The 14,505-nt window shown below is 39.4% G+C and overlaps 1 protein-coding gene across 2 annotated transcripts; it reads right to left on the reverse strand.

Annotated features, from left to right (window-relative positions):
* Nucleotides 1–4,907: 4,907 nt before the first annotated feature.
* LOC124873740 (zinc finger protein 883-like) lies at nt 4,908–12,867 on the reverse strand. Of its 2 annotated transcripts, XM_047374650.1 has the most exons (3): nt 12,599–12,867; nt 8,443–8,772; nt 4,908–8,406 (listed from the first exon to the last, which is right to left on the reverse strand). In XM_047374650.1, exons 2-3 carry the CDS (start codon nt 8,761–8,763, stop codon nt 6,919–6,921), a joined length of 1,809 nt encoding a protein of 602 aa, XP_047230606.1. In that variant the 5' UTR covers nt 8,764–8,772; nt 12,599–12,867; the 3' UTR covers nt 4,908–6,918. The 2 variants fall into 2 exon arrangements, with proteins under 2 accessions (XP_047230606.1, XP_047230605.1); XM_047374649.1 differs by having other exon boundaries at nt 4,908–8,772.
* Between the last annotated feature and the right edge of the window lie 1,638 nt (nt 12,868–14,505).

Raw genomic sequence — 14,505 nt, forward strand, 5'->3', positions numbered from 1 at the left:
TTTCCAAAAGCCGTTTGAGTGCAGTGACGGCTGGGATGACATCTGCTGCTGTAGCTGTTGATGAGCAGATCTCCTTTGTGAGTTCCTCAAAAGGTGTGAGGGTTAGCACATAGTCCATTTGCTCCCACTGGTGTGCGGTGAGTGTGGCTGGTAACTCGTGCTCAGCAGCATACACGCCGATAGCAAGTCTCTGCTCCAACAGCGAATGCAACATGTAGGCCGTGCTGTTCCACCTCGTTGAAACGTCTTGCTGCAGTTGCTTCCTGGGCTGTCCTAACTGTGTCTGTATGTTGTAGATTTGGGAATAGGTAAGGGTCAAATGCTTAAAATGTCCAACTATTCACCTTTCTGTTGCCACAATATCTGTGATACTGCGCTAGCTGTCCCTCATTTACAACAAGTTGCAGAGTGTTCGCCAGGCAGGGCAAACTTTTCAAGTTGGTATCATCCAGTGTTTTGGCCATTTTATGTGCGTTGTCCCGTAAAACAACGTGAACTCTTGCATGATCGATTTACCACTGACCCGATATCGTCTTAAACTCTACCCCGACATTTCTTTGCAGTGTAAAAGTACTTGATGACATTCGAATTGTTCGTCTACCCACTGCACAGTAAGACTCAACAGGGACATTAAACTTACATCCGAAGTACAGATGTCTGTTGTCAAGCTGAGTGTCTTTGCATCGTCTTCGAGCAGGCTGCAGGCGTGTCTCAAAACTTGGTCAAACAACTCCAGTAATGTGGCGTCTGAAAAGTATATCCGACTCGGCACATTATATCGTTGCCTCAAGAGCTGCATCAAATTTCTGAAACCTCGGTCCAAAATGACTGAAAATGGCTGGTCGTCCAATGCTATGGACTTTATTCGCACATGTGCAGACATGACCAGGTGGGCAGGTCTTTCAGTCAGCCCTCTCTCACGGCAAAGCAAAAAGGAGACCGTGGCTGCTTTTCAGACCTTCTTGGAGGTAGATAAGATCGGTGGATAAGATCGGTTTCACATGTAAGTATCGGCCGATCGCCCAAAATTAATAAGATCGGGGCCGATCAATCGGCCGGCTAATCTATCAGTGCTCCCCTACTTTTATCTGTATCTCAGATCATAAATGCTGAAAAATATTTTAAGTTTACCGGTTAAAATCTCTTCTGCATCTCCATGGAGAAGCTGAAAGCAGGGGTCTGCGCTACCTTTAATTAAACGTTTGTAAGATTTTATTAATGTACTTGAATGCACATTTTGTAAAACATTGATATTCAGCAGGAGTGGCTGTGTAAATGCCCTGTTGTAAAATTTTAAATGAACAGAAAATATAACCATCAGAGGAGTGTTAACAGGGAGATGACTGAAAGAAATGTACCCAGTAAGGAGTGTTCCGCATCCTGCTGCCACAAAGCTCCACCTTTCATTCAGGGTTCAACGTTACCATCCTGGAAGGGCTGTTTATTGGGGTTAATTTCTACCTGCTTTTGTCTGATTTGGTCTTGGTTCCTGCACTGGGACCGCAGGGGGAAGATATACTATCCAATAAAACTACCCTGGTTCCTGAAAAGGTTCATGAAGTGGAAAGGCAATTATACTGACCAATTTTCCTCTCACTGCTATGTCCTCTGGCAAGACCCACTAAGAACTGGGCAATGTTTAGATATAAAATGGTTCTCCACTTCATCCAGTTCTTATTTTAATGTCCAAAAGTTGGAAAAATATTGATTTAAAAACAGCTAGATGTCACATGCTTCATGTGTCCCACCACATTGGGAGAATAGACCTTTCAGACATTGGCTATGACATACAGATGTGTTGCTGCAGCTGAGTGGGTAATTACAGCAACTAGCAAGTTTTCCCCATCAAACATGGTTCTCTTACCTTAAACTTGTTTTTCTTCCTCAGAGAAAGAACTGATAGCAGTGCAGTGTCCAATAAATGTCCAGTTTTCTCTGTGTGAAGTCCTTTTTGTCCTTTTGTCTACAAGGAAACTGGTTGCTTCCTGTCCTCGGACGGCAAGCTTCTCAGTTAGTTTGGAGGCTAACAGGTGTCTCTCAGGCTGTTGTTGCTGCTAAAATGGAGAAAAACGGCTGTTAAAGGAAGGCTGCATATATTATCAATGCTTGGGAGAGACGCTTTACCAGAAAATCAGAGGAAACAACAATATTTTTTAAATTACATTCACAACACAATAGACTAAACAGGAACATAACTCAGTTGGATGTATCCTTTTAGTCCAGTTTGCTGCTGTTCAGTCCTTTGTGACTTGTTCTGAGCCGAGTTAGTTTCTTCTCTCCAATTCCTGCTCAAACTGACATTTTACCATCAGTTCATCAATTAAACTTCCTTCCAGTTTTGCTGATGCTTCAGAATATGTCAAAAGCCTTTTGTTTACAAATCACATAGTTATTTAAGACTTTAGCTTTATTCAAACAAACTGAATACTATGGGGTAAGGACGCTGTCAAAAACAATGTCTGTAAAGACGGAAATGTGTGCATATTAGTCAATAGTTGTGCAGAAGTAAAATCTAAAAGAGGTTTTGTATATTTTCTCTATAAGAATACAAAATAAAATGTTACAGCTTCAAGAAATTACAAACACAAAGTTCAAGTTTACAGTTGTGGTTTATTCTTTATGAATACAATATGCTATAACAGTTTGTGAATACGATTTATTTTCTATGAGAATACGAATTTACATCAGCGACTTGGTGTCACGTGATCTCAGGCTGGTTAGAGGAGCACAGAGTTAGTCGATTCGTGTTGCGCATGCGCTGTCACACTCCTCACCGCCAGTAAATGTAGCACTGGAATGGGAGGTAATTCAGTCTAAAAGGAATATTAGGAACAGAGGGGAGATAGGGAGGAAATCAAGAGTATTATAAATAAAGCATTGTTCTTATTTTTATGAAATACAAAACTAAAACATAGAATATAGTGGGTGGAGTTATATAATGATGTACAGTAGGTGGCAGTATACACCTCTAAATTTGTTGTGTACCGCCAGCAGAAGAAGAACAAGAAGCAGCAGCACTAGCGCTAAGATGAATCTTCAATGTTATATTTTAGAATTAATGTCTCTTAGAAAACTGTAAAATAAAAAAAAAGAAATTTAACGGGATAGGGTTCCAAACAGATAATTAAAATATCATAATGAATATTATTGCATATATATATATATATATACATGTATATACATATATATATATATGTATATATATATATATACATATATATACATATATATATATGCAATAATATTCATTATGATATTTTAATTATCTGTTTGGAACCCTATCCCGTTAAATTTCTTTTTTTTTATTTTTATTTTTTTTATATATACAATATGGATGGATATTTATGAATAAATTTGAAAGCATGTTAGGGAGAGAAGACACAAGGAAGAAAGGGCAGAAGGAGACATTTAACGATTGAGAGTAGAACAAGACATTGAGAAAGTGGTCAGATGTTGTCTTGCAATCTCTTCTTCTTCCACTGTTGTGCAGAGCTGGAAAATAGTGAAATCAAATTGCAGGGTTTTCCAGTTTTCTTCAGACTGTATAGCAACCCTGCTAATGCTATCAGAGAAGAGCAACACCCTGCTGTACAGATTGATGATACTCCTACCGATGTCCAGGATAGGCCAGTTGAGATGCAGATATTATAGAAATGTGTGGCTCAATACATACATCTCAAACAAACACAAAATGTAGCGACTTTGCTGACTATTTCAAATACAGATTTTCACTTGAAGTTTTAATAATAGTTCTAAAGATATGCTTCAGTATAACTCATTTACAGGTATATGTAAATTGGGTTTACTGAAATACAACACTGAATACATTATCACCAAAGTCCAAAGAATCCTGATATTTGATGCCAATAAAGGCGTATATATAGAAAGTCATATCATTGGTGGAAATGTGAGAATTCCAACCAATCTACTCTCATCTTGTGACTTTCGTAAATGTTTCTTCTAGCACTCTGTACTATATGTCAACCTGACCTGGATAGCTGCAGGTCAGGCTGACACCATACCTCGTGTCAGTGATGTGTCCAATATCTTGATGCTTTGAAGTGTGTGTCGAGTAATTTAGGCAGATTTTACGTGAAGCGCGTATTGATGGTTATGTACACATTGCCCTGGTTTGAATCCTAGTTAGGGAATATAGCTTTATAAGTCTTTCTGGGGAAAAAAAAAGTGTTAATCTCAAGGAGCCTTTACCTGGTTAAATAAAGATCTTTATTATAAGCATTATAAGCACAAGTAACATAAGTAAATTCACACCACAACTATCTCCCATATTTGTTCCCACTTTCCTTTTTATCCAACCAGTCCATCATAAAGACAGATTAAGTTCATATTGAGACCATATTTAGAATTAATTGGCATCACAAACACCATTATTCATTCATTCAATTTAAAGTTTGACACAAGAAATTTATGTCATTAAAATGACTCTGCCTGTTTGACTTTTATTGTCCACTTGATGGCGCAGTAGAGCAAGTGAAGCATGTTGATGCTTCGGCTCACGAGTCGAGCGATTGGATGGAAAGCCTCAGTTCTTCAAGAAGCTTCATCTTGCCATTACTAATAATTATTCCCATAGGTGGACTGTTTCTGAACGGGCTAATTCCCTTCCACTGCATCTTACTTTCCACCTCCAACTACAAGCATATGTTTTTCTGCAGATGCTTTTTATTTTGTTTTGAATCCTGCTCTGTTCCTCACATAGAAAAATGTTTTTAAAATGCTTTTTTGTATAAATATACGGTGTAATTTGAATTTAATTGCATTTCACATCTAACAATGGAACCTTATTAATTCAATGCAAATATTGGATTAAAAGTCACTTAATATTACATAAAACAGTTAAAAATGAGAAATATAAAAAACAAATCAAATAAATGTAAGAACATCAAATATTTTAAAATAATTTTATTTTTATATTGATATTTTTTCAAATTACATTTGTTAATCTAATAATGTCTATCCATAATCATGTTGCTAAACTTGTTACAGCCTGGCTCACTCCAGGAAGGAAGGATACAAGGAGTTAAAGAGGGAACTAAAGGATGAGTTGGCAGAGAAAAGGATACAATTAAGCAAAAACAGAAAAAAGGATGAGAGAAGGGAAGAGAACAAGCAGGATGTGAAGACACAGTGAAGGAAAGAAGCTGAAGCAAAGGGAAGGAAGGAAAGAAGTGGCATTAGGAGGTACACAAAGGAGGAAGGACATAAGGAATTAAAGATGAAATGACAGAGGAAAAGACCTAATCAAGAAAGAATCAAAGGAAGGATGGACAGAAGGGAGGAGAACAGGAAAGAAGGGAAGATATAGAGAAAAAGAAGCAAGAAAGGAGGAAGATGAGAGGGAAGACAGGAAAACAAAAGGAAGGCAGGACACAAAGTATGCTATAATACAGAGACAAGGAAGAACACAACATTTAAACAGTGGCATATGAAATAAGTCTGGAAATACAGATATTGTCCAAACTTATTTTCTTTAACACAAACCTTAAAAACTGTGAAAACAACCATCAGAGATTTTCATCTTTTCCAGAAAGTGCGGGAACCCTGCGACTGTTACAGGAAAACAGCACCCTGCTGTACGGATTGATGACCCTGACCACGATCATCCTATCCTCCCTGCAGATGGAAGTTCACCCACCATACCTGGGATTTCATCCGCCATTTTCCTGACTACTCAAAGTACACACCTTCCATATATGTTTTAATAATATTCTTATGGAAACATTTCAAGTGCAACAATTCCAGTATAACTGTGAAAAATATTAATGACATTTAGGTTGTACAGTTTCGCCAACAGAACCAACATGGTACTTAGTAAGAATCCCACTGTGTCAAGTCACTTTCATGCTGAAGGACCCTCAACCTGGTGCTTACCAGCCATAGTCCGCTAAAGAACAAGAACAAACTATCTGATTGGTCAGGAACAGGACAGTTGATCCATAAACCGGCTACAGCATCCCTCACTCATCAACCCTAACACTCAGCTTCTTGTCCTGAATAACATGCAGAAATTTAACAAAGCTCATCATCACACCCATCAAAGCTGTGACTAGGCATAGAAGCACATTTTGGAAACTATGAACTACTATACAATAACGATTTGGTTTTTAAGAAAAAGTCTATAAATGTTAGGAGCTAGTCTTCAGTCAATGAAAGACTCGTTCTATTTATTTACATTAAATGTTGAAGTTGATAGACAAATAACATGAACATAAAATAACATGATTTATATAAAAAGATCAAAGTCGTTTTATGCGGGAAAGAACTCATGTTGAGGAAAAAGGAAACAAAATAAATCCCCATAGTTCAAAGTCTTAAACTCTTTGTTTAAAAAATACTTTTCAAAACCGAAGTTACAAACTGATTTACATAACATGCATACAACAAAATGATAACCCAGAAACAAATACAACAATCAATAAGTCTTTTGTGTTCTGGCATTTCAGGGACACAATATAAAGAAGCTGGATGCCAACTTTTGTCAAGGCTTGCTTGGCAAAATGGGAACATTAGCCAGAACCACACCGTGCTATAGCAATGTCTACTTGAAAACTTGTACTAAATTCAGCCGTTGCTTATTCCACAGTTTTGCTTTAGTCTCACATTGCATGTACATAAGTTAAAAGATCTTACAACACAAATAGTTTTAGCAGACTTCTTTGTAGAGTCACCTGGTATTAGTCTATGGTGACCAGCATATTAACCAAAATGCTCCATTTTCACCACATATAAAAAATAATGCACAAACAAAAAGAAAAAACTAGGGTTAGAGTTCAAATAGACGGGCACCTATTGGCCGTCAGCCTCTTGGCACATGCCCACGTTTCATTTTCAGTAATCTAACAAGGGCTCTCACCAGTGTGAGTCTACAGAGCTTGATTACCGAAAACTTTTCCACAATCAACATGAGTGAGGCTTCTCACCAGTGTGAGTTCTAAGGTGACGGGTCAGAGTACTACTCTGTCTAAACGATTTATCACACAGTTCACAAGAATAAGGCTTCTCACCTGTGTGAGTTCTAAGGTGACGAGCCAAATCGCTACGCTGCATGAAAAATTTATCACACAATTTACAAGGATATGGCTTCTCCCCTGAGTGAGTTCTCAAGTGATTGGTTAAATAATAAGAGTGTTGGAAGGACTTACCACATAGTTGACAAGAATATGGTCTCTCACCTGTGTGAGTTCTGAGGTGACGAGCCAAGTTGCTATTGTCTCTAAAAGATTTTTGGCACAGGTCACAAGGATAAGGCTTCTCACCTGTATGAGCTCTTATGTGCACATTCAATGCAGACTGCCTGGGAAAACCTTTCCCACAACTCAGACATGAGAAAGGTTTCTCACCTGTGTGGGTTCTAAGGTGACGAACCAAATTACTACCCTGTCTGAAAGATTTATCACAGAATCCACAAGGATGCCTGTCACGCATGTGAGTCCTTATGTGACGAACCAAATTACCACGGTCTCTAAATGATTTATCACACAAATCACAAGGATACAGCTTTTTACCCATGTGAGTTCTTATGTGACGAGCTAAATTACTATGGTCTCTAAAAGATTTATCGCACAATTCACAAGGATACGGTTTCTCTCCTGTGTGAGTTCTCATGTGCATAGTTAAAGCAGATTTCCTAATGAAACCTTTTCCACATGTCAAACATGAGAAAGGCTTCTCACCTGTGTGAGTTTTAAGGTGACGAGCCAACTCGTTTCGCTCTTTGAAAGATTTTTCACACACATCACAAGAATATGGCTTCTTGTCGGTGTGAGTTCTCTTATGTCTGGCCATACTAGTCCAGTCACTAAAAGATTTCCCACATAGTTTACAATGATATGGCTTTTCCCCTGTGTGTGTTCTATTGTGAATAGTCAAATGTCCACCATATCTGAAAGACTTACCACACACTTCACAACAAAACGGCTTCTCTCTTGTGTGAGTTCTTTCATGTCGAATCAAATTACTGCTGTTCCTAAAAGATTTACCACACGTTTTACAAGAATAAGGCTTCTCCCCTGTGTGAATTCTCATGTGCAAACTCAAGTGCTGACGGGTTGTTAAGCATTTACCACAAACATCACAGCAGGGCAAATCTGTTTTATGTGTTTTTGGTTCCAAATTGTCCAAAGTGGGCCTATGGTTTCTGGTGTCCTTCTCTAGCTCCAGATCTTTATCCTCACTTGATTCTGAGTGTTTCTGAATGCCTTTTTGTTGACGTTGGTTCTCATCTTCAGGGCAGTTTTCAGAGAGTAATTGATTCTGGTTTGGTTCTGATTCACTGTCGTCTTTTTGCTCATAAGTAGGAGTCACTTTAAAGCTGTCAGTCTCCTGCTTCACTACAAGCTGCTCTTCACCCTGATTACTGCAGAGTTCCTCCTGCTCCTCTTTAATCTGTGCAAGGTCTGGTTCCCCCTGTTCCTCTTTAATCTGTACAGGTTCTGGTTCCTCCTTTATCATCTGCTGCAGCTCTGGTCCATTGTTGAATATTTCCTCATTAGCAGAAGTCACCATAAAGGCATTGGTCTGTTGATTCACTATAAGTTGCCCTTCATCCTTAAAGATGATCAGTTCAACCTGTTCTTCTTTGAATGGTTGAGGTTCTGGTTCCTCTTTTGTGTCAGTCATGTAGTCTTGTTCCTTGTGTTCCTCTGTTATTTTTATAGTGTTTGATGTCTTGTGGACAATGGACTTCATGTCTTTAGTTATGAGAACATGATCCGGAACAACCCCAGAAGTGGTAGCAGACATGAGCCAGATCTGAGGGAATAAAGAACAGTAGAACCTTAACGATTTTTGTGAGACGTGATATCAAATGTAGAGACCAGAATTACAGAAAACACAACTCAATTTAAACATAATGTTGCACCAAAACTAAAACTGGACCACAAGGAAACCAACCTGAAGAATTAAAAACAGAGACCAGAGGTAGAAATTAGTGCTCCCTACTGGATTAAATGCAAATAAAGTTCTGAATTGGGAGTTAAAATTACAAACTTGACCTAAAGTTAACAGGGGAATAGTGTTACTTTTGTACTAGTAACCTGTAGGGGACAGCAATGCACCTGATCCGCTGGTCTGTCTGGAATCTCAGTTCAGACTACAGGACCGAAAGATCAGATTTCTGCAATAATAGAGTTTCTTGACTGGTTCCTTGGTAAATCAGGAATTAAATTAAGTTCTTCTTACATATCAAGCCATAAATACTAAGTTTCTATCGAATACTATTATTTTATATATATTCTGAACAAAGTACTTCTGTTCTTGGACTCCGGGTTTACAGGTGCTTCCACTATTCTTCAAAGTCGGTTCTCTTACCAAACCTGTTTCCTTTTTGAGAAAAAGGCTGATAACAATTCAGTGTCCATTAAATGTTCTTTACCATGTTGTTTTTGTTCTTTTCTAAAAAACAAATAAAAAAAAAACAAGTTTCTTTGACTTGCAGAGGTTTTACCCCCCTTTCTATTGTTTCACATTCTATGAATATGTCTTTATTAGTGAAACAAATAAGCATGATTGGATTTGTGTGTTAGTTGTAAGAAATAATTAATATATTTGTCTAGTTCTAACAAAAGAGAACAAATTCCTCTGTTTATTCAGAATCAGAATTAGCTTTATTGGCCAAGATTTTGAGCACAAAATATTTGACTTCGGTTTCAAGCGTTCACAGAGTACAAACATTAGGAATAAATATAGAGGAAATAAAAAATAAGCATAAAAAGAGCACTATGTACCTATAAGTGAATGTACAGCTATTTTTTAAATGTGAAGAAAAGAAGAAAGACAGGTTGTGGTAGTGTAAATTTGCTTATTTTGTTTCACAGTGAAGTAGCTGATGGCTCAGGCTATAAGGTGTTCATTGTGTTCAACACAGAGACATCCTAGGGGAAGAAACACTCTGTGGCAGCTGGATTTTACAAACAGCGTTCTGTATCGCTGACCTAAGGTGAAGACCAGGATGTGTCCAGGATGTGTGGGGTCTGCTGCCCTTTTCCTGACTTTAGACCTGTACAAGTCCAGGACAGAGGGAAGGTCAGCCCTGATGATCTTCTCTGCAGACCTGATTATTTATTACAGTCTGGACCTGTCCTGGTTCATGGATGAGATAAAACACAAAGTGATGGACGAACACAGGAGAAACAGAATGATGGCAGTGTAGAAGATGACCAGCAGTTCCTGTGAAAGTTTGTACGTTTAGAGTTGCTTCAGGAAGTACAGTCTCTGCTGGACCTTCTTCAGAACACGGTCTATGTGTGAGGATCTCAGGTCCAAAGCCTAACCTGCTACTGCCGGTCAGTCAGGAAGTTGGTGATCCACTGGCAGGTGGAGGCTGGCACTTTGAGCTGGGTGAGCTTCTGGAGGAAGATATCTGGTATGATGGTGTTAAAGGCTGAGCTGAAGTCTACAAACAAGATCCTGGAGCACATCCCTGGGTGGTTGAGGTGGTGCAGGATGAAGTGTAGACCCAAGTTGACTGAATCATCTGCCAACCTGTTAGCAAACTGTAGGGGGTCCAGCAGGGGGCCTTTGATGTCCTTCAGATGTTTGAACACCAGATGCTGAAACGGTTTAATGAGCACAGACGTCAGGGCGACAGGCCTGTAGTCATTTGATCCTATTATGGTGGGTTTCTCTGGGACCAGGATGAGGGTGGAGTGTTTGAAGCAGGAGGGGACCTCACACAGCTCCAGAGATTTGTTAAAGTGAAGATGAGGGTAAGTTGGTCAGCACAGGCTCGCAGCTAGAAGAGGAAAATACCATTAGGTCCTGGAGCATTCCTGGTCTTCTGATGCTGAAAGAACATATTTTCATCTTCCTCTTTAGTGCTGACAGGTGGGTCAAATTGGAGAGGGGAGTGGGTTGTAGAGTTGTGGATAGAGGGTGCAGGCAGTCCTTGTGCGTGAGAGTGAGGTGTGAATGGCTGATTTTCAAACCTACAGAAAGGTGGGGGGTCATCACAGTGTGGGGGGACTGGCTCCCGCAGCTAGGAATGATGATAAAGCTCCTCCAAGCTGCTGTTGGGTCGTTTGTTAGCTTTTCGCTGTAGCTTCTTTTAGCTGCCATGCTGTCTTTCGTCAGTTTGTTTCTTGCCTGCTTATACAGGGCCTGGTACCCACTGCTGTAAAGCTCTTCTTTGGTCCGACGCATCTTCCTCAGATGCGAAGAAGCACGCAGTCCCTGCTGGAGGAGCTTGACGAGCGTGCGCGTTTCCCCCGTCTGCGTGTCTTGTAAATCCCAGAGAAAGTGTAGCACTTCCAACACGGTTTTCAGAAAAACTCTCTGGATCAATTAAAACCAGAGAAAACTGCCCAGAGAGGACTCCCTGATGCTTAGGAAGTACCATCTGGTGAAAGTGACTGCAGTACAGCAGCAAAGTACAGCAGAAATACGCCAAAAAACACTAAGTCCGAGCGAGCATTCTACCGGGGCGGTCCATTTTGAAATATTATCTTATATTTTATACATTCAAACATAGTTTGGATTATGCACCCTGTAAAGTTATATGTATAAACAGAATTAAAAATGTGCAATAATTTGAAATCTCATACTGAACATTTAAACAAACACACAAAGTCAATTATTCCTAATTTAATAGGTATTCATAAAAGCTTGAACTTAGATAACAGGGCATAGATGACAATTATTTTTATTAGTGGGTTCTGAGTTTCATCAAACACATTTATAAGTTTTGCATCTTTATATAATTTGAGTTCATTGAGAAATACACTGGTGTGTTTTTCTTTCTTGTTTTTAGCTGGAACTGTAGATAAAACATTTAGTGTTTTTTTTACTTGTCCCTGAAAATCAGTTTAACAGTTCATGCCTTAGAAGAGGGATAGTCCAAAACAATTCAATTTTCATATAAATCAAAACAAACATCTCTTGTCCTTCAGATATTAATGGATAGTTCAGACATCAAGAGGAGAACCAACTGTCTCGATGACCAAGCTGCGGAGAACTGTAGCAATAACATAACATTAACATCTCCATGTGTGTCATTCCAATTGATCCTAGTTTTCAAACAATGCTTTTATTATTCAGTTATAGTGCTAGATCTTTGTGTTAAATAGAGATAGCAATAAATCAAATAGTCATAGAACATCACATGTTTAAATAACTACTTTCTTTTATGCTGCATAAATACATTTCATTGTGTTTTTAAGAGGGCCATCAATGTGCTGAACCTGGGACCAGTTTACTCTCTAATTTCAGGACATAATGTATTGAAGCAAAGGTGTGTAAAATAACAATCCTGTCCAGGTTTGATGTGTCAGTGTGATGTAGCTTTGAACCTGAACCTGTTTTAATGAGGTTTGTTGCCTTATAATCTCAAAAATCCCTATTCTAAAGGTTTCACGGCTACAAAAAAAGGATTTGCAAAACCCAAATGTATTTTCTATTATATGGTCTTAGCATAAACGATGCAGATCAAGTTTGACCATCCTAAGTGTTTTAGATCGAGTGGATTGAAAGTATCACCGGTTAACTAGATGCAGCGGAACAGCCCTTTAGTCAACCTTCGGATCTGAAGCTCATTTCAGCAACGTGTCGATGCATCAATAACCTCTGGATCAGCAAACACTACCTGTAGGTTCTGATCTGATCTGGGTTTTCCAGCTGATATCCAGCAGTCTGAGCTGATGATCGATCTCTTCCTCCTAATGAACGATGTTTCTGAATATTTCTCCAGCAGCAGCAGTTAGTCGCTCTCTGATCAATTCTCTCAGATGATGAACCGAAGATGTTGTTACTGCAGACTCTGAAATATTCAGCTCACACAGCAAAAACCGACGATAAACAGAAGAAAACCTGGAAGCTAACGATGCTAGCGCCTTGTTGTTTACTTCCGCCGGAAGTCTCTCATGAAGATTGAGGCCAGAAACAAACGCGACTTTTTAAGTTCCGCCTCCGACTATAAATAGTAGTTTTTTGCAGATACTCTTTTCAGTTTTGCCTCAAGTTGAATTTTTCAACTTTAATACTGACTTGTAAACTCACTGTAATAGAAACTACAGTAATCTCCAACTAACACTGAACTTTGTTACTGCAATGAAAGGACTTCATTAGAAGCTCCTTGAAGTGACACGAAACTCCAAAACATAATATAAAATTATCTATTCATCATTATATATTTATATTAGATATTTATTATTACATCTGGCCAGGAACTTTGGGTCATGACCAAAAGAACGAGATCCCAGATACAACCGGCTTAAATGAGCTTCCTCCGTAGGGTGGCCGGGCACTCCCTTAGAGATAGGGTGAGGAGCTCGGAGTAGAACTGCTACTCCTCCACATCGAGAGGAACCAGTTGAGGTGGCTCGGGCTTCTACAGGTCCTTCTCAAAATATTAGCATATTGTGATAAAGTTCATTATTTTCCATAATGTCATGATGAAAATTTAACATTCATATATTTTAGATTCATTGCACACTAACTGAAATATTTCAGGTCTTTTATTGTCTTAATACGGATGATTTTGGCATACAGCTCATGAAAACCCAAAATTCCTATCTCACAAAATTAGCATATCATTAAAAGAGTCTCTAAACGAGCTATGAACCTAATCATCTGAATCAACGAGTTAACTCTAAACACCTGCAAAAGATTCCTGAGGCCTTTAAAACTCCCAGCCTGGTTCATCACTCAAAACCCCAATCATGGGTAAGACTGCCGACCTGACTGCTGTCCAGAAGGCCACTATTGACACCCTCAAGCAAGAGGGTAAGACACAGAAAGACATTTCTGAACGAATAGGCTGTTCCCAGAGTGCTGTATCAAGGTACCTCAGTGGGAAGTCTGTGGGAAGGAAAAAGTGTGGCAGAAAACGCTGCACAACGAGAAGAGGTGACCGGACCCTGAGGAAGATTGTGGAGAAGGGCCGATTCCAGACCTTGGGGGACCTGAGGAAGCAGTGGACTGAGTCTGGAGTAGAAACATCCAGAGCCACCGTGCACAGGCGTGTGCAGGAAATGGGCTACAGGTGCCGCATTCCCCAGGTCAAGCCACTTTTGAACCAGAAACAGAAAAATAATTTGGAGGGAGATGTAAAATTTATGGAGAATTATGTGGAAGGAGCAGGTATGATCTGCCATAGGTGGAATAAAAAACATGGGTTTTTGGGCAAATTAGAAACAAGGGCTGTCTTAAAATTACAAGGGGATCTAAAATTAGAAATAATGAAAACTAAAAAGAGACAAAAGACAGAACAAAGGAAGGTTGAATATAAACTCTCAGAAAAATGGTTGGAACAGAGCAAGCTGAGAGACATACAGAGGCAGGATAAGAGGGAGAAGCGGTAAAAGAAAAGTTAACAGCCGCAGTTATGGTGCGGCAAGAGGAGGAGACTACAGCTGCCTTCAGACAGCAAAGGCGGCAGCCTCCAGGAGCGCAGCCGCCTGCTACACAGGCAGTGATACAGCGTGAGGAGGAGAAAGAAGGCGCAGCAGCAGCACCTCCTCAAACCCCCGACAAAAAGCCAGATAAATCAAG

This window comes from Girardinichthys multiradiatus, chromosome 9 (assembly GCF_021462225.1).
Source record: "Girardinichthys multiradiatus isolate DD_20200921_A chromosome 9, DD_fGirMul_XY1, whole genome shotgun sequence".
In the NCBI taxonomy this organism is placed as follows: domain Eukaryota; kingdom Metazoa; phylum Chordata; class Actinopteri; order Cyprinodontiformes; family Goodeidae; genus Girardinichthys; species Girardinichthys multiradiatus.

Bases quoted from the DNA above. Each gene is read 5' to 3' on its own strand.
- LOC124873740 (XM_047374649.1), bottom strand. From the start codon at position 8,763: ATGTCTGCTACCACTTCTGGGGTTGTTCCGGATCATGTTCTCATAACT.